Genomic DNA, 25,096 nt, shown 5'->3' with positions numbered 1-25,096 from the left:
ATACTGAGTGCTGTACATGCTCATACTTTTCATGTTCATACTTTTCAGTTGGCCAACATTTCTATAAATCCTTTGTTTTTATTGGTCTTCAGTAATATTCTAATTTTCTGATATGATGAATTTGAGATTTTCATTTGTTGTCATTTGTAATCATCAAAATTAAACAAAATAAACATCTGAAATATATGAGTTTGTATGTAATGTATGAATATAATATACAAGTTTCACTTTTTAAATGGAATTACTGAAATCAATCTACTTTTTCATGATATTCTAATTTTATGACCAGCACCTGTAAGCCTTCATGCACAGTTTGTCACTGACAAACTTGTACATACACATGTGCAAATGCCAGCAGACACAGTCGCTCAGCCAGCATCTCTTTGCCAGAGGCAGGGTAAATCCAGTGTGCACACATCATATATAGATATATTTTTTTTACATTCTGACAATGTGACCAGTGCAATCATTATTCAAAATACACTCCCAACTCCAGCCCAGAGAATAAGCAATCACTGACGCAATTTCCTACATCTTTGAACTACTCCAGGGAAATAAACTTGTTTTGTATGTGTAGTTTGTGGTGCATCCGGTGTATTGATTGATATTCCCCCACTCTGAAAAAATCAGAAAGTTGATTGTTTTTTCAGGGCACATGGCTGAAAATTTTATGTTTTAATATGTGGAGGTGCATGTTTAGCCTTATCTTTAAAGGCAAATTTGAACATTGATACAGAAGCAAATTAACTTTCTTTCTCCCCCCGACAAACACACGCACACACACACACACACACACACACACACTTGTAATCCTGGACCCCTCTGCTTTCCTGGAGTGAACTCCTGCTTCCCATGCCTGCTATGTCTGCTATGTGTGAGAGCATGTGTGCATGATTTTCCTGAGACAGATATGAAGTGAAAAGAGGTATCTGCAGAGGGGATGTGTGTATCTGTGTGGAATTGTGCGAGGTGAGAAAAGCAGTCTTCCTCATGGGTGGATGTCCACTAGCATCATATCACCATGAATAAAACAGTGCCCAAGTATTGGTCATGTTTTGTGCGCCTTTTGTTTACATGTATATAATCTGTATTTCTTGTGAATGTGTGAACTGGATGCATTTTTGTATTCATATATGTTTGGACATATATAGCCTACAGTTGTATATTCGTAGTTTGTTAGTGCCTGAATGCTGTGATAAAAACTCACTATCCTATTTAGTTTTTACAACTGCTTAAAGGCTTGTTAAAATGTACAGTGATAAGCCAACCTCATGGGAACATCTCAATGTTTTTAGGTATCAAGGTGTGGTGGAGATACCAAAACCATTCAAATTGAGCAGCAGGACAAATAGTATTCAAGTTGTTTTAAATGTTGCACGTTGTAAATTTCAAATGGATCCACTGGAATATTTCAGAAACCAGGGTTTAAATGCTCGGTTATCTCTCTTGCAGATAAGGGTCTAAAAAAGATCCACATCAGTAATATTTACTGATGAGAAAATATAATTTGTTGATATCAAAACAATCTGCAGGCCTTCTTGAAATGGTACAAAGGCAGCAGTTATTTAAATTACCACAAAGAAATATCAAACCTTAAAGCAGATGGGCTACAACATCAGAAGACCTTATCAGGTGCCAGTATTGTTTGCTAAATTTGGAAGCTAAGGCGATAATTAATAATTAGTCATGAGAACAGAACAATAAGAGATTTGGAATTTTTATTAAAAGGTTTAGAAGAGGTTTGATTTTAGCATTGAAATTTATATGGCTGAGTTTAAGTTTAGCATAAACAATATGAAATCATGTATCCATCCCGCCTTATAGTATAGTTTGATAGTGTGGGGGATTCTTTCATTTGGACCTTTATTGCCAGGGTATTGCATATTTTGGTTCTGTTTAAGTTTCCTTTTGTGTTTTCATTGTTTTTATTACCATTTTGAGTTGTTTTCTGCTTGTATTTGAGTTCTTATGTATTTCTTGTTTACCCACCATTACCCTCTTGTGTCAGTCACCTTCCCCTAGTTCCCTTCTAGATTCTTCTGTCCACACCTGCTTCCAATCAGTTGATTACCCTAATCTTTGTTGTTTGCCATATATACTCCTCCTGTTCAGTTAGTATTTGCTGGTTATTCATCCTTTCTTTGCTTCTTATGTCTGTTTTCCCTCGCATCTTCTAGTTTTTGGTTTTCTGTATTTTGTTTTTGGACTTGGCCTCTGTTTGCTTATGGATCAGCATTTAATCAGCAAAAACTCATCTCTGCCTCCTTCCAACTCTGCAGTTGGGTCCTCCAAAACCTGCACACAACCTGACATTTACTACCAGTCGTGCACCATTCAAAATGTTTAAGCCTAGTTGAGTACTGTTGTCGGCACTGTCTGTCCCTATATGACCACAGATGGTCACGTTGATCACGTTGGTCTGATTATAATTCACAGTGTTGTAAGGTTTGGTACATATAAAAACAGGTTCTTGGAACATAACAATGCCTCTAATAGCTTGATGAGTCACTGGATATCAAACCAGGGAAGCATTTTCAGAATGTGGTGGAACAGATTTATCCCACGGATGTACTACTAAGAAATCTGCAGTAAATTAATGACATAACAATGTCAATATATGCCTAAATCCCAAAGGAAAGTTTCCATAACTTTCTTGACAACATACACTCCATCTTGGTGTTAGAAAAGTGTGCCTTTTAAAGTGCAACATTAGTGGGGAGTACAATATTGTGTAAAAAGGCTGCTGTTTCTTATTTTTGTATTTTTTAATAGACCGGGTAAAATCTAACGTGTCCATATGGTCTAAAAAGGCTAAAAATGGAAAGAAGTCTGTTCAATGATGTGGAAGCAGAAATCAAACAAACCCTCACTCAGATCTCTCTTTGCTGATATTCAATTTATCTTTATATATCAGCTCTTATTGTGTTCTTCAGAACTGTATGTCTGTATTCTATAGATTAAGTATTAGCAGTGGCACAGTTAACCTTGCTCAAGGCAATGGCTGTGATTCAATTGTTAACAGCACAGAGCACATTTATCCAATGAGTTGTTTTGTGGAATTAAACCTGTGACCTTTAAGCCAGAAAGCACATTCTCTGCTCTATTGCTGTTCCAACTCATGAAAACCATTTGCAGAGCGCTAACCGAATGCTGTGACAGTGCTGTTAACATCACAACAGACTGAGGCCAGAGACAGGATTAAAAAAAGTTCAGCTGAGAGTCTAATGGCAAGTTTTGCACTGAAGTAACCACTCTAGTATATAGTGAGTGAAAAATTAAATAGTGAGGATAAGCAAAAACTGAGCCACTTTGACACTGTAAACACTGTAATTACTCACAGGTACATCATGACATGTTGCTTGCCAATGGTAGGGCCTTTCTAATCGTAGAACTCACCCACCCTGCCTTCAGCTCTCTATACACCAGCTTTTTTACCTTAAAGTGCTGGCATGTAGCAGCAGCACCATGAAAACAAAGTTAAGCTCTGCAAGCTTTAAAAAGGTGTTCATGTATTCTAACAACATCAGCAACTTGATAAGACCTCAGGCTTTGCTATATTTAACTCTAAAAACAAACTTAAATCTGAGACTGATAAACGAGAAAGACTAGGAGACAGACATTCCTAAATATTGAGTTTTCCAGGAAGGACAGGATATGGGGGCTGATCAAAGCAGACTGAATATTCTCTCTATATAGAAGATGAATGAAAAGTGATGTATGACTCTATCTACCACATTACCATCAATTTTGAAATAAAAGTCACCAGCTATCTTGAAAGTGATTACTTCACTCTAGTTCCTTGCAACGTTTTATGTAATTTCATACATAAAACAACACAGGAGTTTTGTACATCAGCTGTCAAAAAGCTTGCATGAAGTATTTTAACATGTCATTTAAGCTAAAACACTGAAAGCTTACATCAAGTAAGCTTAACACAACAAAAAACATTTTATCTGCCTATCATTTTAGAGAAATCTGTAATGTTAGACTACCAACAAGCTAATGTTGTCATTTTGTCAGGATAACTTTAAGCAGATTCCAAATTTCCCTCGACACTAACTATAAGTTTTGCTTGTAAGGAATGAAAATTCATCTTAAACTGCTTACATACAGTACACAAAAAGTATTCAGCAGGTGTGATTGAAGCTTACCTGTGGTCGTGGGTGTCCTTTAACAATACACTGCAACACTAGTGTGTCTCCTTCGTTGATGGTGTAAATTCTCTCGCTTATGTTATCGTCCTTGACGTTACATGCTGCACCGGAGTGCACAATCTGTGCATTAGCTGGAGCTGTGGACACACGCACAAACACACACACAGAAATGTAAGCACACAGGCAAACAGAGATAGAGAACATTATATTTTTAGTAAGAACAAAGCCAGCAGCCAAAAGGTCACTCTTTTGTGCACAAATGATGCTGTAGCTTGTATTGATGAGTCAGTTGAATAAATATATCACATTACACCTGCATCTGCATGAATAGAAGCCTTTCCAGAAATCCAAGAGTTTTATCTGTATCAATTTCCGACAAGGGGCACTAATATTTCTTGGAAAACTGAAACCTAACTGGACCTATGTCATGTTACAGTAAATGAATGTCAAACGCTTTGATAAGTGCCTAAAAAGGAAAAAACAAACCCTGAAAATCCTTTAGGTGTTTGATGTATTTTCAACCAATTAGACAGTTCGATTTTAAAAGAAGTAGTAAATGTATTTCCCCCCTTTCTACATTGAAAGAAAAATTACCCTTACTGTATCAAAAACCATTACTATGCTACATAAGTTATTAGGTGTGCCTTCCGGTCTATCTCCCTCAATTTCCTGTCGCTTCCGCTACCTTTCAGGCATGTTAATTCGAGAAAGTTAGAGGTCCAAACATTGAACTTCAAGGCCAAATGCTGAGTTAATTTTACACAAGCAGTAAAATACGGTCAAATATAATTAGTATGATAACAGGCTTGGAATTTAGAAATAAGACAAATTTTCTCACTGAAAGCAGTCAGTATTGGATATTTATTTAGCCAATTTTTATTTTATTTTTTTAGAAAACCAGCACTGCAAAAATAAATGAAGATCTGTCATTGAAATAGTTATGTGTTTTGCTAATACACAAATATATTATTCTTTTTTTTTTTCATGTGGGATATTCAGAAGCATTAAAACATGGACTGATATACTGTAAGTTTTATGTTAATGTTCAGTAGAAATACAACGCTCTCATTATATAAGGGTATCAGATCAAACAAGAGATGACTTGAAATCTCCAGGAAGAGGACGTTATAAAACACAGGAAGAGTATGACAGTAAACTTTATGTTGTTATAAAACTAACATTTAAAATTTCATATATAGATATGAAATTATAGATTTGTACAGAGGAAAGGTCGAGCAAAGCAATTTTCTCATTTAGTTAGAATCCGATTGAAATGTATGTAAATGGATTTAAGTCTTTATATGACTTAATTTAAATTTTTTGCTATTTAATTTGCATAATTGAACTAGATTACATTTAGTTCAATTCAATGTAATTCATAAACATTTTATTAATCCCAAATAGAAAACAAATGTGGTGTAACTCAAAGAGATTTCTTAAACAAGCTGCTGCAGACAGAAAGGATTTCCTGTAGTGGTCTGCTTTACAGCAGGTCAGGAGAGGCCTCTAAATGAAGACACTCTTTTTTTTTTTACAAAAGTCTAATGAGGGCAATGCTTAGAAATTGTCCATAATGTTCTTCTATATATTGTGAGGCATTTCTTTTTTAAAACTTCCCTCCAGACATTCCAGAGAAGTTCTGAGAGCAGAACCATCCTTCTTAATGAGGTTGCTGAGCTTATTTATGTCAATTCCTCTAACGCTGATGAGGACAGAAGACATCACACTCTGCATAACAGTTTTATAAAATATACGCAGCATTGAGTTGCTAATACTGGAGGACCTAAGCTTTCTCAAGCAATACTGTCTGCTACATATGTAAAAATGAGGGTATTTATACTCCACCATCTCCTTTTCTTTAATGATGGTAACAGAGTTTGACCAATTCCAGTTTTCCCTTAAATCTACAATTACCTCCCTTGTTTTCCATTCAATGTCACAAAGTGGTCCACCAGCTTCCAGTACTCAGCTTTTTGTCCATCTCTGATGAAACCAAAAACTAAACTGGATGGATGGATGGATGGATGGATGGATGGATGGATGGATGGATGGATGGATGGATGGATGGATGGATGGATGGATGGATGGATGGATGGATGGATGGATGGATGGATGGATGGAGGAGATCTTCAGGGTCACACTATAGCTCAGAAAAACGAATCAATCTGTCAGCTACTGTATAAGAAGTTTTTATCAACATAAAAGATGCTTATAGGATGCTGAGATTTGCTGCTGAAAAATAAATTAGGGTTTCCTGTGGAGCGGTCTACTGTAACAAGGTCATTTTTAACTGTTACGTATGCAAGGATCAGAGCTAACCACTCTAGAAAAGCGTGTTATCTCACTTGTCCTATTGATCCAAAGTAAATTAGGTTTTCACATAAAGTCTGCTTTACAACATGTTAAAAACAGTCATCAGTCACAGCTGGTGAGCAAATAATGGATGAAAGATGCGCGATGGGAGCTCTTTACTTTGGTGTCAACTCCAGAATCAGCATCATCATGGTGCTGACCCTTCTGGAGAGTTGGCTTACATGCAAGCAGCCTCAGATGGCTTATGATGAAGGGAGACAGAAGGGAGGAGGGGAGCGACAGCGATGGAGCAGGAGAAGCAGCGGGCGAGGACAAGGAGGCCAGAGAGGAGTGTGAAGCCCCAGAGAGAAGAATGAGGGACGGGGCAGCATGATGATGTGATTAGCATCGATTCACAGCAAGAACAAATCTTCACCACACTCTACAACTGTTATTATTGAGCGGACGGAAAGAAAGTAGGCGGCTTGTTTACATTAAACTTTAGCTCGACTGCACACATAGCAGCGTCTGAAGACAAATAAGATTCAGAAGGGAAAAAAAGAAATGTCTGGGACACTAAACTCTTGCGTAATAGGCTGCCGTGCTAGAGTAAACCATCCATAGCAACTTCTTTTAGCACATTTCTATAATGTCTTGCCTTGTTCTACAAATTAAAATTTAACCTGCTGGGCTCTAAGCAGGTTGTATTCCACAACTCAGAACACGTGGCTTATGCCAACCTTTTGTTTTAATTGGAAAACAAATGATTTTATAATGGCAGTGATTTATGTATTATATCTCTCTGTAGGGCTTTGAACAATGACTGCTCACAAAAATATTATCTTTATAGTCTGGCTTAATTGTCTTGTTCTGATTATCACCATTTATGACTTATAGTTTATCAAAGTGGCTAAATTCTGTTTTATATAGTTTTGTGCATGATTTAAGATTCCAGGTTAAACAATAAATCTAGAACCAACAAAGTGAACCTTTGCAGTCTGCTCACACAAGCCTCATGTCTTGTTCTTTGATATTTCATATATGCCCATCATATTCAAGTAAAAACTCTTACTTAAGCTTATGTCAAGTCACTCAGTAGAGTATTTGGTAGCTCAAGATAATCCATAGTGGAAACACTAATGTTTAACATAAAAAAGCTAAATCGTTTGAAAGAAACCAGGGTAGAGAATAATGACCCTTAACAGCAAACATTATAAGTAAATCAGTTGGCCAAATAAAGTGAAAGGAAAGCTACAAATCTATAAATGTATATTAAATTTGCTTTGATATTGCTTTGATGTGTTCTATGGTATGCCAAAAGAAGCAACAACAAAGAAAAAAAATTGAAGGAACACTTTCTTGTTTTCTTGTCTGTGCTTTTGAGGAGTTGGAGTTTTTTTTATAGAAACAGCTTGTAGTTTTTGAAGTAAGGATTTTTGGCCTTAGTATAAGAGTGTATTGACCTCTAGAAGACTGTAGTTGGGAGATTTAGACATTACTTCTGACAGGACTTTTATGCTAACATAGAGTGAAACTACTTCCAAAGTAGATCTCTACCATCCAAAATGGCTAAATTTCGAAGTTTCACAAAGAAAAATATGTGTGATTTAAACTGATAAAGTCAAATAATGCACACAAATAAATTTTTTTTTAATCATGCTGAAATATGTTTATGATGCTGGATGACATAGAGACCACTTTTCCCTTATCCTGGTTCGTTCTATCAATTTTCTCTTATTCTGTATTATTTGATAAGTTATTTATATTATCTATGAGAGAGAGACAACCGTTCACACTGAGCCCGGTTGTGCTGGACGTTCCTTTCTTTTAAAAGGGAGTTTTTTCTGTCCACTGTAGTTACGTCCATGCTTGGGGCGGAGGGATTGTTAAAGAGTCAGTGACAAAGGCCACGTTCACACTGCAGGCCTTGATGCTCAATTCTGTTTTTTTAATGAAATCCTATTTTTTTGCGTTGCCGTTCACATTTCCAAATATATGCATATATGCAATATATGCATTCGTACAGCTTAAGTGTCCTGCATGCTCAGTAGAGGAAGCAATGATGTCACAGGCCAGCGTACTTCGTGTTTATGGAAGTAAACATGGATGTAGTGCTTAAACCTTAAAACCTCAATCTTTTCAAGATGGTTAAAAAAAATACTGCTCTCTGCATCATCGTCCACATTGGTTGTTGTTTTTTTTTTCCACTTCTGTGTAGCAGGAAGCAGAATAGTGACCTATGTTGGATACTAATGGCGTTCAGGTCGGATGAATGCGACCTGATCATTCACACACAGGTCGCATTTGAAAAGATCAGATTCGTATCGGATATAGGCCCACATAGCCAAGTGGCCTGGATCGCATTGGGAAAAAATCGGATCTGTGTTTAGACTGCCATGAAAAGATCTGATCCAGGTAGCATATGGGCAAAAAAATCAGATTTGGGTCACTTCAGGCTGCAGTGTGAACGTAGCCAAAATATAAGCTAAAATCTTCACGGATAGGTCATCCTACAGCATGTCTTGCAGGTCAATAACTGGATGCTCTCAGCTGATTTTCCTTGACAGAAACTTTAAAGTCTGACTGTATTGTCTCTGTAAAGTGCCTTGACATGACATGCGTTATGATGTTGGAACCGTATAAATAAACTAGATTGAATTGAAAATATTTTAAATTTTCTTCTAAAGGTCCATTGTAAAAGTTGTCTCAGAAACAAATTAAAAGGACATCAAACAATATTCCCCTTAGCATACAGTACAAATGAAACAAGCTCTTCAGAAGAAGTCTCTGTCCTTGTTACATTTTCTTGAAATGTTCACAAAAAATTACAACCTATAAAATATTGTTCAAGGCCTGCTGCTTCACATTGTAATTTTGAGAACTATATATATTTACATGTGATTAAGGCATATTATATTGGAAATCTTATTAAAAGAAAATTCAGTTCATTACTCATTCTGTCTTTTCATTATCCATCCAAGGATGCATTCATTCACTGGATTCTTTCCAACAACCTCAACCACACAAATACGTACAAACACACACAAACATCCCTTCCAAAATGTATTTTCTATTGTGCACCTCTTAGAATTAAATTTTACATTACCAATGTAAAGTTGTATCAAAACATTCTATTACATTTCACTATAAAAATGGAAAAAAATAAGATACATTATTATTTATATGGTTTAATTTTTGCAGTTTGTTACAAAACATTAAAATTCAATTTCACTGGCATGTTTTTTTTTTCTTTATCCAAGTCCTTTATCTAAGTTGATTCAGTGAGGCGTTTTGAAGATGGTCAAAAGATTTGCTGCAGGGCAAACCGATGGCATTTGCTGTGGGATGGAAGGTCGCGCCTGTCTTATCCTCCTAAACCTAAACCTCCAAGATAAGATTATTAGAACCTCATAAACCTTTGATGCTGTTTTCTAATTAGCTGCCTAAATGCTCCAGCTTTAGGCTTAACTATTGCTAATTCTTAGCTATTAGCCCCAGAAAAAATAATCTGTGAAAGAAGAATACCCCTAAACACGAAGAAATATAAGTGTAAAGTTTCATAAAACGGCTAAAGGCTAGTATTAATGGTGAATAATTTTATCCATTGAACTTATTGACATTTTGCATTAGCTTTTGTTTTACTTTTCTCTGGAGAGGGAGGGAGGTCAGGCAGAGCAGCTACTCTGCCTGCTCTCGCCTCTGGTTGCTTGGCTACTTCAACTTTCTGATCGACAATGTAGACATAAACTGCTCGAGAGGTAAGAAAGGAAATGGGGAGGAAAAGGGGATGAAATGAGGCAGAGGAAGCATAAGTTGAAAGTGATAGAGGAAAAAAAGCGAAGAAGTTAAAAAAAGAAGTACAACAATGAAGCTGAAGTGGGGTGAGAAACAAACAAAACAAAGTGAAGGACGAACGTGAAGTAAGGTTAAAGTACTGTCAAAATAAATAGCTCCAGAAGAAGACTTAGTGAAAAATAATTGGGAGTAAATAACTCTAAAATGGAAACAAGAGGAAAAACCTGTAAACTATGAAGAAGACTTTTAAAAAAAAAGAGAAAAAGAGAAAGATTTGTGTCAATTGATTAATCGGATAAAAAACTACAGACTGAGATCAGTAACAAAGAAATGTGACAATGTAAGGAAACCAAAACCCTGTCAGCCATTATCCATCTACTCGTCCCTGTATTCCATTGGATGAGGCTCCTCTGTTTGCTCTGTGGTTTGCCTTTGTTCCAGTTGCTTCAACTCACAACAAGATCGATTCAGATGCAGAGTGTTCTGGCTGGATGGGTGGTATCACATTTTCTTTTAAGGGATCCCATAACTCACTTTCTCACCTTGAACTTTTTAAACTCTTTATGCTGATCTCTTTCATAAGTATGATAGCATGTCTTGTTTTTATGGCTAAATAGAATTAGAACATGCTGACATGTTAATCGTTAACCATAGATGCTGTAAACTGATAAATGCTTGGTAGTTTGTTTTCAAAGTTAATCTGATTTTGAGAGAAATTAAAGCATTTTCCAGGCTTACATATTATTTACAGTAACACATGTTTTTTGTTTGTTTTTTTTATCAATTCAAAAAACTGATTACACATTTAAAAAAAAATGTAAGGTGTAATATTAAGCTTTGTTAAAAAGCTATGCACCAAGTCCATAATACTGATTGCTTGGTTTACTTTAGTTTTGTTTAAATATGCAGACAATTACACATTTTTTGACATGCTGATTGTTTGCATATATCACAAATACAAAACAAAAAACTTATTATTAGAAGGTGGGGGGAGAGAATGACTAAATTGGGATTTTAGAAATTAAAAGACGATTACTGTTCAGCAGGTGTTTATTTTCTTATCAGAGTTAGCATGTTTTTTAACAACAGGGTTGTTAAAGGTTAGAGTGAAACATTTAAGACTGGCTTCATCTACACTTCCACTAATATTTAAAACAAAAGCTTTACCAGGACCACAAAGCATATTCTAAAAAGTTACACATTTTGTTGACAGTGACATACAATCACATTCCTCTCAGAGACTTAACAATAAATTAGAGAGTCATACAATGTGATAATGTTAAGGCAGAAAGTTCACTTCAGTCTTTCAGGAATGCTTTACAATATTGATACATTAATATTGCCAAACAATGCAAAAGCAATCGCGATGTTTCATTTTTTGATGCCATTAGGAAATTAGTCAGAAAACTAATAATTGTGACTACTTAGTCAATTATCCATTGGTTTTTGCAGTTCTTAAGACCCATATTTGTTATTTAATCACACATAACAAACTAAAAATTGAATGCCAGTGGAACAAATTATTACAAAATAATTACATTTTCTCAGCAAGAAAGAAAGTCAATATGAACTTTATAATTAACCTTTTATCAAGAATAACATGATGCAAAAAAAGAAAAGTCTCCAAATTTCTACTTGATAAAATTAAAGTAAGTTTTACCGTAATGACTAGAACATTCCAACTCGTAAGTACATTTATTCAGTTAGTTGGGAAAATGATCATTCGTCAAAGAGAGCAGCTTTGACATTAATCTATCTGCCTCCAATGATTTATTGATCAAAACTGGTGAGGGGGCTGCTGATTGCAGGAGTTGCTTTACATTATTGGAAACTTTTCAAGATACATTCAACACACATTAGTTTGTAAGTGAAACATAACTATTGGCAAATGCCCCATCTGATTAATTGATTTGTCACAGCCTGCCATGTTTGTTTTTGTTCGAGGGACAGGACATCTCTCACTAAAACTAATGATGAGACAGGAGAGCCGGTGTCAAACCCCACTGACAGCTGTGACAGAGTGCTGAGCAGCGGGTGTGAGATTGTCAGTGAAAGAGTGAGTGTGTGAGCACTTCTGAGATGTAAGTGTGCATAGATATATGTCAGTTTGCGAGTGAGTAAGTGTGTTGTCTTGTACATTCTACTATATCTTGCCAGAGGAATCCCTTAGAAGGTCACGAATCCTGTTGAACACGAGGGGTGTGATTGATATGCATAGTTACTTTGTGGGAGCTGTTCATGCATGCAGATGAGTGCTGTCTCAATCGACTTCATTCACAAGAGACTGTTTGTTTTCTTTGCCTCATCCACTGCCATCATTGGCGGGGGGAAGAAAAGGCAGGAATGTGAGTTGAGATGTAGATAAGAACAACAGATAGACATCTGAGATAACAATGTTTTTGATTATTAACAGCATTAAACAGAGTTTCATTTCATTTTGGCTCTAGCTCTGGATATCAAAATGCATCAGCACCATTGATTTAACTTTTGACTTAACCATTTAATGGGTGCTATATATAAAAGAACAACCTCTTGCTAACCCCTTTGGTGCTTCCTGTCAATTGTCTTCCAGTACTTATACACTGAGACAAACAAGTCCAGAACTTATCAAATTGATGATGCATTATACTCATTCACCACAACTTTAGGGCACTGTTACAACAAGAGTGGAAAGAAAATAGAAACTGAATTCAGAAACATAATTCAAAATGCTGACTGTGCATGAAATGACAAATCGCAGGTTTTATTTTTAAGAAGAGCACCATAAACAGCCCCTTTTCCATTGCTACTCAGAGCCTGGAGCTTTCAAAAGACTGGATAGTCTTACTGTTCATATTTAAACTAATTAAAGGTAAACAAATTTTCATGGGGCTTTATTATTCTGGGATTTTAGACCCAGTACTTTTGGGCTTTTGAGGGGGCTGCATACAGCTGTTGTGCTGCAGTGCTTTATTTCACCGGCAAGGGCAGTAACTGATAAAGGTGTGTGTTTAGATGTTGCTTATATCTGGAGCAGGTCATAAAATATGTTCAAAGAAGTTTTTAAGCAAGACAGTACAACGCAATACTTAATCTCTGTAGTCAATTTGTTGACTACACGGTGTCGGCTGCTTACTCAGCAGGGATTCGGAGTAGGAGCTCATGCTAACCACAACTGTACCGTCAGTGAGTCAGTCGTTAATTATCCATTCAATTTTTAACACTAAAAGTTGTTTTAAGTTGTTATTCAGCAGGAAAGTACACCTCAAAACTTTGCTCGCGAAAAAAGACAACCTTTAAATTTGTCGCCAAGTTAAATTGCATGGTTCAGGCCAGTGTGGGCCAGTGTACACCTCAAAACTTTATCTGAATATTCGGTTAATTAAGATTCTGATTGTACTTTAAAATATGTTTTAGAGTGGCAGAGTCCCTCTGATTAACCAGTCTGGCTGCTAGGCTAGTTAGGCTAACCAGGCAGTAGTAGCAGTTGTAATCCCTAGAGAAAGCCAAGGGACTATGAGTATTTCCGCTGCCTAATATCAATCTGCTTAGATATTGTAGGTTAACGTAGGTATTAATGTTATTTGTGGTTATGTTTAAATTAATCATTCAGTTAAATAGTAAACCTGGCCAAATTCGTGTTAATAATTTTCTTTTTTTTTACTTTTCAAGCTTAGACATTTATTTATAGCTTGTTGGCACTGAACGTAAAAGGAGAACCACCTGTATGTTCTTGTTACAACCACCCGCAGGTCTGAAGGTGTAGTGTGGTTTCTTTCAGGCTGACTGTCACAGATCTTCCAGACTAATGGGAGAGCACACTGATTAATTACAAGTGATTCTTACATGGGTAGTACAAACTTTGGGGCTTTAAATTTTGGAGTTTTCAGTGGAAAGGGGACTGATTACTTTAAAAGAGCGTACAACTTTAGTTGTTTTCCACAATTTCATTAGATAATATTAATAGAAATAAAACTTTGATATATACCAATCTGTGTGTAGTGTATATTTATGATTATTTTAATGTTTACTGAGATGCATCTATATGATGTTTAACAGTAATAGTCATTTCAGTTTATCTGCTTGGAACATGTTAATCTACTAAAATATGCTTGATTGGTTTTGCACAAAAAACAGCAGAGGCTTAATATAAGACATGGCAAACCAAGCCATTTAAAAAAGGCTTACAAAAACGTAAAAGAATAAATCGCTTATCTCTCCGCCTTTAAGATTGACAGTGATGTGACTGATGGGGACATTTTGGAAATTAAAAGCTTAATTCAACTTTCCTTCCTGCCACATTACAAGTACTCTTTATGAAGACACACCTAGATGCTAAACAATTTGCTGTATTGGTGGATGTACACTTGTGCGCGTAAATGGAAGAATGCCACTTATTATATAGTGTGTTTTGAGTGGTTGGTAAGACCAGAAAACCGCTGTAAAAGGGAAGTCCATTTGAAATAATTATGGCCAATTCATTCCCCCATGTTGAGACCCATCACAGTCAGTTATTTTGAGTTACATTCAGCTTAACAGTATCAGAAGCCTGTCATCTCCCAACATGCAGGTTAAAGCCCAATAAAGAGCCACTCATAAAGCTAAGGGAACACAGTTTAAGGCAGGGGTGTCAAACTGGTTCCAGAAAGGGCCGTGTGGCTGCAGGTTTTCTTTCCAACCAATCAATAGCACACCAGACTCCATTCATCTCATCAAGTGAGTCCAATCTGAACATGATGACTTGATGAGATGACTGGGGTCTGGTGTGCCATTGCTTGGTTGGAAAGAAAACCTGCAGCCACACGGCCCTTTCTGGAACCAGTTTGACACCCCTGGTTTAAGGTGTTCACTGTTGCTCGTTCACTTCTGTACTGGAATGAACATAAAAAAGTAGAAATCAGATTTGAATGGTACTGCATGACTGTTGTGTCATTTTTGAGGGGCTAATCTGCTGTTTGACCAAGATATAATACAGCTAAAAAAAGAGGGAAAGGTTGAAAAGTTTTGGAAATAATATTTTTAGTGTCAGCCTGTTTAAGCAGGCATGTATTGCTGATTATAATCATATTTTTCTGCTATTATTGTGTGTGCAGGATTTCCGTGGGTCATTAGAAATCATTAAATGTCATTAAACTATTCTTTTAAATTAAGACCTTATTTAGCTTTACAATTTATAAATATGGTTACAGTGGCATTTAAAATGATTCATAAAAAATAAAAACAAAACGTTTATAAAAACAATTTCGTCAGATATATTAGATTAGAATTAACTTGTTCCACATGTTTGCAAGGAACTGCTTCCAGTTGATCGTAAAGAAGTATGTTCAGTAAAGAAGCTTTAGGCGGAGAAAAAGCTAGAGAATGGGAAAATGTTGTGGCTGGAAGACTAGGAATTCGGGAAATGGCTGCAGTCTCTCGACGTTAAAGATGTATATGTATATATATATTTATATAAATATGTATATAAATATGTGTGTATATGAAGGCATTATTTCTAGGAGCATTAAAAGAGCATTAAAATGCATTAAATTACAGTTACTCATTCCTGTAAAAACCCTGGTGTGGTCTTGGTTGATCACAGATGTTTCACCACATACTTACATCTCTCCTATTTAGGCATTACAACATATATGACCAAACATGAGACAGTAAAATTTAAAAGAAGGATTTGTTTACCAAGACCAACGAGACAAATCTGGATGATCTTAATGCCTTTTAACATAACTGGCATAACAAGGACATCCCACTCAAAATTTGTATTAAGTGGCACAGTAAAGGGAACTGTATTCACATCAGTGCACAGTCCAGGAAAAGATATCCTTTGAGGACATTTTCTTATGAACATATAAGAAAAATAATATCATAACGAAATAAACAGAGTAATAGAACGGCTGGTAGAGCTTTGCATCCTTTGATTAAATTTGATGAAAGCAAGAATGGCTTTTAACAGCATGAAGTCACTGCTACATAAACAGGCAAATATAATATAAGTGTAAAATAACAACTTTAAGAGATAGGGACAGAAGGAGGCAGTCAGGAAAAACAATTCAGAGATGGAAGAGTGGAGGTTGCGACTGCTGCGGAGGACTGGAGAGATGTGAAGTGATTGGGGTTTTTTTTTAGAGCTTGGTCAAACATGACACTCAGTCCTCAACAGGAGTGGGTTTGCTACACTCGAGCCTTCCCAGGATGAGAAGATAAAGAGGAAAGAGTCAGAGAGAGGTCTCCCAGTCAAAGAGATGAAAACAGCTTAGATCTTTGGACTGGATAGACATAGGGGAGAATGAAAAAGTGGAGAAAGGGAAGGAAGAAAGAGAAAACAGTGAAATGTGTGACTCGCATTCCCTTTTTGAAAGTTAAATTTAAAGAGCCTGTTGTGTTTGCTGTTCAGTGTGTTAAAGCTGATAGGCTGGAAAAGAGGATAAGGCACAGAAAAAGAAAAGAATGAATTCCTACAATGACAGATAGACATTTTAGAAACTATTATATGAAATAATTTAATTATATTTGTTATTTTATGATAATTGTGTTTGCTCTATTGAAAGCAGAAAAGATGCAAAATAAATAGGAGGAGTGGCGGCCTAGTGGTTAGGCCAATACGCTTGGCCCCCAGAGGTTCTGAGTTCCAGCCCCACGTCCACAGACTACCACTCTGGGTCCCTGAGCAAGACCCTTAACCTCCACACTGCTCCTCAGGCCCTGCACAGTGGCAACCTACTGCTCCCTAAGGGGATGGGTCAAATGCAGAGGTGAGATTCTCCAGTGTGGGATTAATAAAGTTCAATAAAAAAAAAAAATTATAAATTCATTGTTTTTAAATTACATCTATATTTTTGAAGGTTCAATACTTTGGTGATCGACAGGTCAAAATATTGTGTAAATACATGATTTCACAGCATATACAGAAAGTCCTACAAACACAAATATGACACTAACATACAAATACAAAAGATGCAATGCTGCAAAGGAAAAAAAAAGCTGCAATCACAGATAGAAGGGAACAGCAAGGTGGACACGCCCAGCAAACATAAGAATTGCTGCAAATAGATCATGTATTTGTAAATAAAACTTTTTTAAAGGATAGTGTAGCAAGATGGAAAAAATGCAAGTAAGGGCTTGATAATTTTTTCAATGAATTGATTTATAAAGGGATATGAAAAGGTACCTTAAAGGACATTTTATAAAAAATTTAGTAATGCTATACCTACAAAATTAGGTGTAGCTAAAGCCACTTGAGAAGTTATAGATTATATTCATAGAAAGAAAAGGTTTTTAATCTTAAGTGTAAAGTTTTTATATAATTTCTTCAATTTAAACATAATTGCTGCTCTGGGTGAGTTTCTCTTTTGGTTAATCTCATGTGTTAGAGTGTGTACATTCCAGTACATTATTAATGCATTATTAATTGAATAATAAATTGTTTGATGTTTATTTTGGAAACACCAAATAATCAGATTAATTTAATCAATCGTTTCAGCCCTCCTGCAAAGTAAAGAAAAGTTGCATAATGGAAGTGCTCCAGGCCACTAGGGGCAAACCATAATTTTTCGTTTGCATGTGTCTTATATGTTTCTGTGGCAATATCATGTATGTGTTTGAAGCTGGCCTGTTTGCAAAACATGTCTACATAATGATTGCAGCTTCTCTACTTTGCTGCACTTATGTCTTTATGTTTTTTTTTGTATTACTGTTTGCATAATTTTTTGTTTGTCTTATTGTTGCAACATATTCTCATTATGAGTGCGTATGAAATTGTACGAAAAGTTATGCACACTATTACGTACTTTTTAGACGTTTTTCCTCAAAAAACCACATCAATGTGCATGCGCTGGCAGACAGGAAAAAAAAGCAGATCCGCGGACGGACATAAAAATGGGAAAAACAGTGCAATCATCACTTATTCATGTCTCTAACTACGTTGCTTGCTGTTTTATATCTTAGGGTTAGGGTCAGGGTTAGGGCTAATTGTAATTTATATTCTATATTCGTGAATGGTGCGTCAGATGTGCATGCACATACGACGAAAAAAAAACGTCCAAAATGTACGGTGCATAACTTTTCGTACGATTTCATAGGCACTCATAATGAGAATAGGTTGATTGTTGTGTTTCAAGGACTGCGCATTTGCTGTGAAATTATTTATTTACACAGCATGTGCATCCCTCGGCCACAGTACGATACTGGTTGCTTGATAATTATATAACCTATTTTTTTGCACTGGTTTTAGAATTTAAATAGTGATATTTGTGATTTGTTAATTTCAATTAACCTTCCTGGTTCAGCAGATGAGGCGAGTATCTACCCCTGCACAAGAATCATCAACACCATCAACCCCCAATTGTCTGTTCTTTGCCCACTCTTTTTTTTTTTTTTTACTGTACACCAATGAGGCACCTTAGCAGACCCTTCATTGTAACTCCTGAAGTTTGCAGCTCACACCACTGTTAATGGTCTGATCCAAACAGGGAAGAGTCTGCATACAGTCAGGTGATGGACTGGGCTCTAACTGGTGAGCTAATACCGCCAGGATCTTGGAACTGTTTTAGATTGTGACGACAAGGGTGCATTTCTTGAGAACTTCCCCCACATTACCTTCTCTTATCATCCTAAAAAACACTTTATTGTCCTAGAAAATATCCTCTAAAAAGACCCTTACCATTAGAAAAGATTCAGAAAAGGCTCAGTAGAAATTTCTGCAGCAACTCAAGAAGTGCAACTGTCCAGAGGAGCAGTTGCTCATTTACATAACCATCATTCAGCCTTTCCTGTGTTTGTGTCCAAACTGCAATAAATGATTAGGTCCCCAGAGGGGATTATAAGAGCTGACCTTCTTTCCATTCAGGACTTGTAAAGTTGTAGGGTCAGAAAAAGAGCAGCTAAAACCTCCCACACATCCGGCACCAACCTTTTAGGCTTTTACCTTCAGGTCGGTGCTGCAGAGCGTTTTGATAAAAACAAGCCACCCTGGAGACAGTTTATTCCCACAGACTGACCCTCTGATGGACAAAAACTATTTAAAGTCTAATTAGTCAACTAGACTACGTAAAAAATACAGACATTTAGAAAGTCACAACCTCCTTTTTTTCTGTACATACTGTAAAAAAATGGTTGTACATACAAAAACAAGTAGATATATTTATTTCTTCCAAAAGTTATCTATTTATACTTTTCTATTCACTGTCAATGCTTGGAGCACAGCACTTTGCACTGTCTGACCTTTGAATTGTCTTGCTAGTAAAATGTGCTATAAAATTAAACTTGCCATGGAACTAAAACTAAATTCTGTTGTGTACAAAATGTTGGCCAATAAAGTTTATTCTGATTCCCATTCCTCTAATTCTGATGTGGAAAGATAATATTCAGGCTGTTTATCAATGATGGTTGTATACATTTTTGTCCTAATGATAATAAAGTAATATTAGGTATGTGAGGCTCTGTTTGAAACTTAAAACAACAGTTATTATAGGCATGCATTTGATCCATGCAGCAGTCAAACTGAACTCAAATTAATTTCCACGTATCTTTTGAGACAAACTCGATTAAATTGGATCTCCTTGATTTTTGTTAAGGTCATCAAATCATTTTTTTGTATAATTTTAGTCCAGAGAAGGAAATTAATTGAATTAAAACTTAAACAAGTCAGAAAAGGTAAGAACCTAGAAATATAAACTAGTATCATGGATACTTGTGCTGGTTTAGCCAGTGAATTTTATACAATTTTAATAAGCAAAAGATTGAAACTTCATTTACTATTTTTATCACGCTCGTCAGAGAACACGAGAGTGTTAGTGAAGCTTTAAGACTTTGAAAAGTTTTTTGCCATTATGTATCAGGCTCTGAGGGCGTTTATGATTTTATGTTAGAAACAAAATGCCATTTTAAGATCAATCTAACTTGTGTTAAACCTACATTTACAAACATGTGAATTTCTCTTTTTCATTATTCCTCTTTAGCAACTTAAACAAAATATCCCATCTGAAATGCAGAATTTTTAGGATGTTTCGCTTAATTGGACACCCTGATGGGAAAACTACAGTATGAGCTCCAGCAATATAATGTTTAGCCTCATTCCTTTCCAGCCCTCCAATCCCCCACTACAACCATCCATGATGCCAACAATCCTGCATATTACTCACTAAAATCGCTACAGGCCATAACGTTTTTTTAAACAGTAATGTTTTCATTTAGCGTAAGTGATGATTGACATTTACGTCTTCCCCTTCCTACATAATCATTTCCATCTTCCTCTGGGTTTCTCAAAGTGACTAAAACATCTGTTAAGATGAGAAAACATATGGGAAAAATGAAAAAAAAAAAAAAAAGAATGCACAGCACCAGGTGGTTAGTCCTCAGCAGAATTTTGATTATTTTAATATGTGATTGTGAAAATGCTTCTTCCTATGCTTAGTGCCTTGGCTATAAGTTAAAGTGATTCATTACAGAGCAAGGAGGAATATTGTGAGGTCTTCAGCACCCATTGCTATGAAAAATGAAGAAAGAAAAAAGGAAATAATTATGTGCAAAAGAGAAATCTGTTTAGAAGCATAAGGAAAAGTGGTGAGGAAAAGGAGGGCCAGAGTAGCAGTCATGTGCCCAGCATCATCTGTCTGCCACACTGTCAGCTTGCCCTCATGCTATTCAACCATGATGCTCCTGCTTGCTCTGATGCCAAGAAAAAGAATAGGGACACACTCAGCTCCACACACTTGCACACGAACAAATAAAAAGCTCACTAGATATGAAAAAAATAAAAATAAATGAACTGTGCTTCGCAACATGTGTGTAGGTTTCTGAGGAAAAAAACCACTTCAGAACTGTTGACAATGCACAAGGGTCAGTCTGGGTGAAGTGGTAGGAAGAAAAGGGAGTATTGAGAGAGGATGTCGATCAAGAGGAGAGAGCAAGAAGGAACATTTAAATAAAAGGTCAGGAGAAAAAGCTGAAGGTAAGGACGGGGGCTCACGAGTGGAGACAGGATACGAAGTAGAGGCTGGAACATTACACATTCCATCTGTCTGAGCCGTTACGCCAATAAAGGGACTGAAATTGGAAAATTGAAATTTACAGAAAAGGGCTGAAAGACAGCTGACGACATGACATGTTGGGCAAATTATCGGCTTAGACAGACAGAGATGTGTAAGTTGTGTAGAGCGAGAGGAGAGCATCGAAAGTTGGTACAGATACTGTGTTTAGAGACAGAGAGGGAACTATTAAAGAAACAGCAGTTAATGGGCATTCAAATGAAACCCTGGTAAGCATGTCAAAGCAGTCCTTTGATATTAATTTCACTTTCATTAGATCTTCTTAGCTTATTGATAAATAAGACTTCATTAAAGTGTCAAACTAAATTTATTATGTTCTTTTTCAGCTGGAGTTAGAAATAATGAAGTACTGGCTTATAAAGAGGGTGGTCTTTAACAAGAGAGAGGAGATATAGCTTTATGTTCAATGACACAAAAGATTCATCAATAGACTGAAGATACAAAGACAGATTTGTATCTTTGGCTTTGTATATTTTACATTTTAAAGCATGGTTTATGTTTTAAATACATGTGTAAAAGGATACTCTCAAAGTTAAAGGGTGTGGTTTAAACATCTTTTTTTTTATCTACATCGAGTTTTATTTGCACATGGTCCTTTTATTCTTAAAAATAGCCAAACTAAACTCTAAAACACATGTGCCACTAAATAGGTAACAATTTAGATATCTCTCACTCTTAGATTGACATCCTGGTGTCCATCCCTGCTTTATCAAACCCATCCAGATTACTCCATCCTTGCCCAAATAGGCAATGATGACCTACAGGAGTATAGAAGAATGGCCTGACAGAAAGAATTCCATGAAATTAATTAGAGGTTCCAGGTGGTACAATTCCTTCCTTCCTACCCTAATTCCTTATATTATAAATTCAACATCTTAACAGGATTTACAATGATAGGTAAACAGGATTTGGTTATTTGTTAACTAATAGCATACCCCAATTGGTATTGATTTGTCGCTTGCATAATCATGATACAAAATTCCTTCTTGTTAAATTGGAATCAATGTAAATAAAGACCATTGGACAATAGTAGAGGTTGTGTCATGTTAAAAAAACCAGTTAGAGATTAATTGAGCTCTGCAACATGGTGCATAATAATTCTGGCAGTTGCAATCAGAAGATGGATTCACTGTGGTCATAAAAGGATGAAGATGTCAGCTGCAATAATCTGGCAGGCTGTGACATTCAAATAAGACATAAATGGCACTAAGGGACACAAAGTGAGCAAGGAACATATTACATAAACTCCACCTGCCATCACCGTTTATAGAAGACAGGGCAGATTCATGTTTATTTCAAATTTTAACATCTGGATTTTGCAGCTGAAACCAAGACTCTTAAGATCATGCAACTTTTTCCAATCTGATATTGTCAACAATTGTGGAGACTGTGCAAAATGGGACCTTAATGTCCTGTTCTTAGTTTATAGCAGAGCCACCTCTTTAAGATATCCTGCAGCTGTTAGCTTCAAGGTTCGTCATGTTATGGCACTGTGCATAACTTAGTTATAATGAGCTGCTATTTTCCAAAATTTCAAGCCTGTTTGTCTCTTCTTCTCCAATTTCTGAAATTTCTGTCCAAACAATTCTCACTAAATCTTCCATCTGAGTTTTTAAAGTTTCTGAAATATTTCTACCACCTAGTGTGGCAACAGTGAGAACTTTGTTGAATTAAAGTCTCTTAAATCCCCTTTCTTCCTTATTTTGATGTTAAATCTGAACATGTCTGGTTCATCAGTTCTACATAATTTAATGCATTAGGTGTCGTGTGGTTTGGAGAGTAGCTAATTTTGTTAAAAAGCAACTGAGAAGCTTTATCTAATAAAGTGGAGTCTAAATCATTCCACATTTTAGTCATATCAATTGACATGTTCTGTATTTGTTGTTTACTTATTGAATTTATGAGCTGAAAAACAAAGTCTACAATTTCAGCAGGAGTGTTTTTTTCAGAGATGATTTATTATTATTGCTTTGCTGTTTCACACATTGCAGCAGTCCTAACTGTTTATGATTCAGTGCAAGAGAACTGTGGGACACTGTTAAGGTATACAGCGGGAGAACATCTGGTGTCTCTGGCAAAGACAAGCAATGGTAATTACAGACGCTAAAAGTGTGTGTAAGGAGGAGAGGAGGGGGGATAAAAAAAAATAAAAAAATAAGGCAGCGCATGTTAACAACTGTTTTGTGAAATTGTAAATCTGAAAGGAACCCAGCCTGGAAATATGCTTAATAAATCCATTCATACAAGCATAACTAATACACCACATGGTGGAGAGGCTTATAATTCACAACAAATATAACCCTTCTAAAAATAGTTGCCCCACTTCTTTAGCATGCTGTCCAGTGTGAAGAATACCAGAGCATATGAAGAAAAGGAGGTAAGGGAGGAGAAGGTTTTTAGAGGGTGACTGCAAGTCAGAGATTTAAAAATGAATTTTTATTATCATAAAGTTAACTGCAAAAACATTCTCTATTTAGTAAGAAAAAAAGACTAAGTACACCAATTCAGAATGGCATGTTTTTGTAAATAATTGAGTCTGAAATTATAATATATGTGCTGATCTTATTACTGATATATGTTTGTGTAAGGGTTGTTGTAAAGTATTAGATTTGTGTGTGTGGACCATCCAATATCATCAGCTATAATGAATTATCAGATAAAGACTTGCCCCAGATGAGCCATTTGCTGGAAGTAGAGCAGAAAGCAGCTAAAACCTAACAGCTGGCCTAGGATCACCATAACATGGATGCTTGCATTAGAAAGCCCTGGGTCAAACTGAATGTTCATCCAGGTTGAAAGAAAACAACTAATATAGCATAACAACTGAATAATCATCGGCTCTCCACAACCAGTATTGAGCATTTTTCCTTTGAATAAACTTTAAATGCACAAGTGCACTCTCACAAACAACTACAGGTGCTTGGTTCCAGGTACTCAGAGATTCACTTCCATACAAAAAGCCCATATTCTTATCTTCAGGTAACACAGAGTACATATCAGATTAAATAATACTACTTATACTTCAGTGATAGTACCTAGGTGTTACTTTTTTGTATGTACACTATATTGCCAAAAGTATTTGCTCAGCTGCCTTGACTCACATATGAGCTTAAGTGACATCCCGTTCCTAATCCATAGGGTTCAATATGACGTCGGTCCACCCTTTGCAGCTAGAACAGCTTCAACTCTTCTGGGAAGGCTGTCCACAAGGTTTAGGAGTGTGTTTATGGGAATTTTTGACCATTCTTCCAGAAGCGCATTTGTGAGGTCGCACACTGATGTTGGACGAGAAGGCCTGGCTCTCAGTCTCCGCTCTAATTCATCCCAAAGGTGTTCTATCGGGTTGAGGTCAGGACTCTGTGCAGGCCAGTCAAGTTCATCCACACCAGACTCTGTCATCCATGTCTTTATGGACCTTGCTTTGTGCACTGGTGCACAGTCATGTTGGAAGAGGAAGGGGCCAGCTCCAAACTGTTCCCACAAAGTTGGGAGCATGGAATTGTCCAAAATGTCTTGGTATGCTGAAGCATTCAGAGTTCCTTTCACTGGAACTAAGGGGCCAAGCCCAGCTCCTGAAAAACAACCCCACACCATAATCCCCCCTCCACCAAACTTTACACTTGGCACAATGCAGTCAGACAAGTACCGTTCTCCTGGCAACCGCCAAACCCAGACCCGTCCATCAGATTGCCAGATGGAGAAGCGCGATTCGTCACTCCAGAGAACGCGTCTCCACTGCTCTAGAGTCCAGTGGCGGCGTGCTTTACACCACCGCATCCGACGCTTTGCATTGCACTTGGTGATGTATGGCTTGGATGCAGCTGCTCGACCATG

At 36.6% G+C, this 25,096-nt stretch overlaps 1 protein-coding gene across 2 annotated transcripts in view; it reads right to left on the bottom strand.

Annotated features, from left to right (window-relative positions):
- Positions 1–25,096, bottom strand: part of LOC119794626 (MAM domain-containing glycosylphosphatidylinositol anchor protein 1) — a 244,714-nt gene that overhangs the window by 159,078 nt on the left and 60,540 nt on the right. For both annotated transcript variants that reach the window (XM_038302254.1, XM_038302255.1), the window contains exon 3: positions 4,152–4,291. In XM_038302254.1, the coding sequence (XP_038158182.1) occupies positions 4,152–4,291 (140 nt within the window). The remainder of the gene's footprint in view (positions 1–4,151; positions 4,292–25,096) is intronic.

The sequence above is a fragment of the Cyprinodon tularosa genome, unplaced genomic scaffold, assembly GCF_016077235.1.
Source record: "Cyprinodon tularosa strain WSP-4 unplaced genomic scaffold, ASM1607723v1 ctg485, whole genome shotgun sequence".
Taxonomy (NCBI): domain Eukaryota; kingdom Metazoa; phylum Chordata; class Actinopteri; order Cyprinodontiformes; family Cyprinodontidae; genus Cyprinodon; species Cyprinodon tularosa.
Note: the sequence above shows the minus strand (reverse complement) of the source record. Positions and strands in the feature narration are given on the sequence as shown.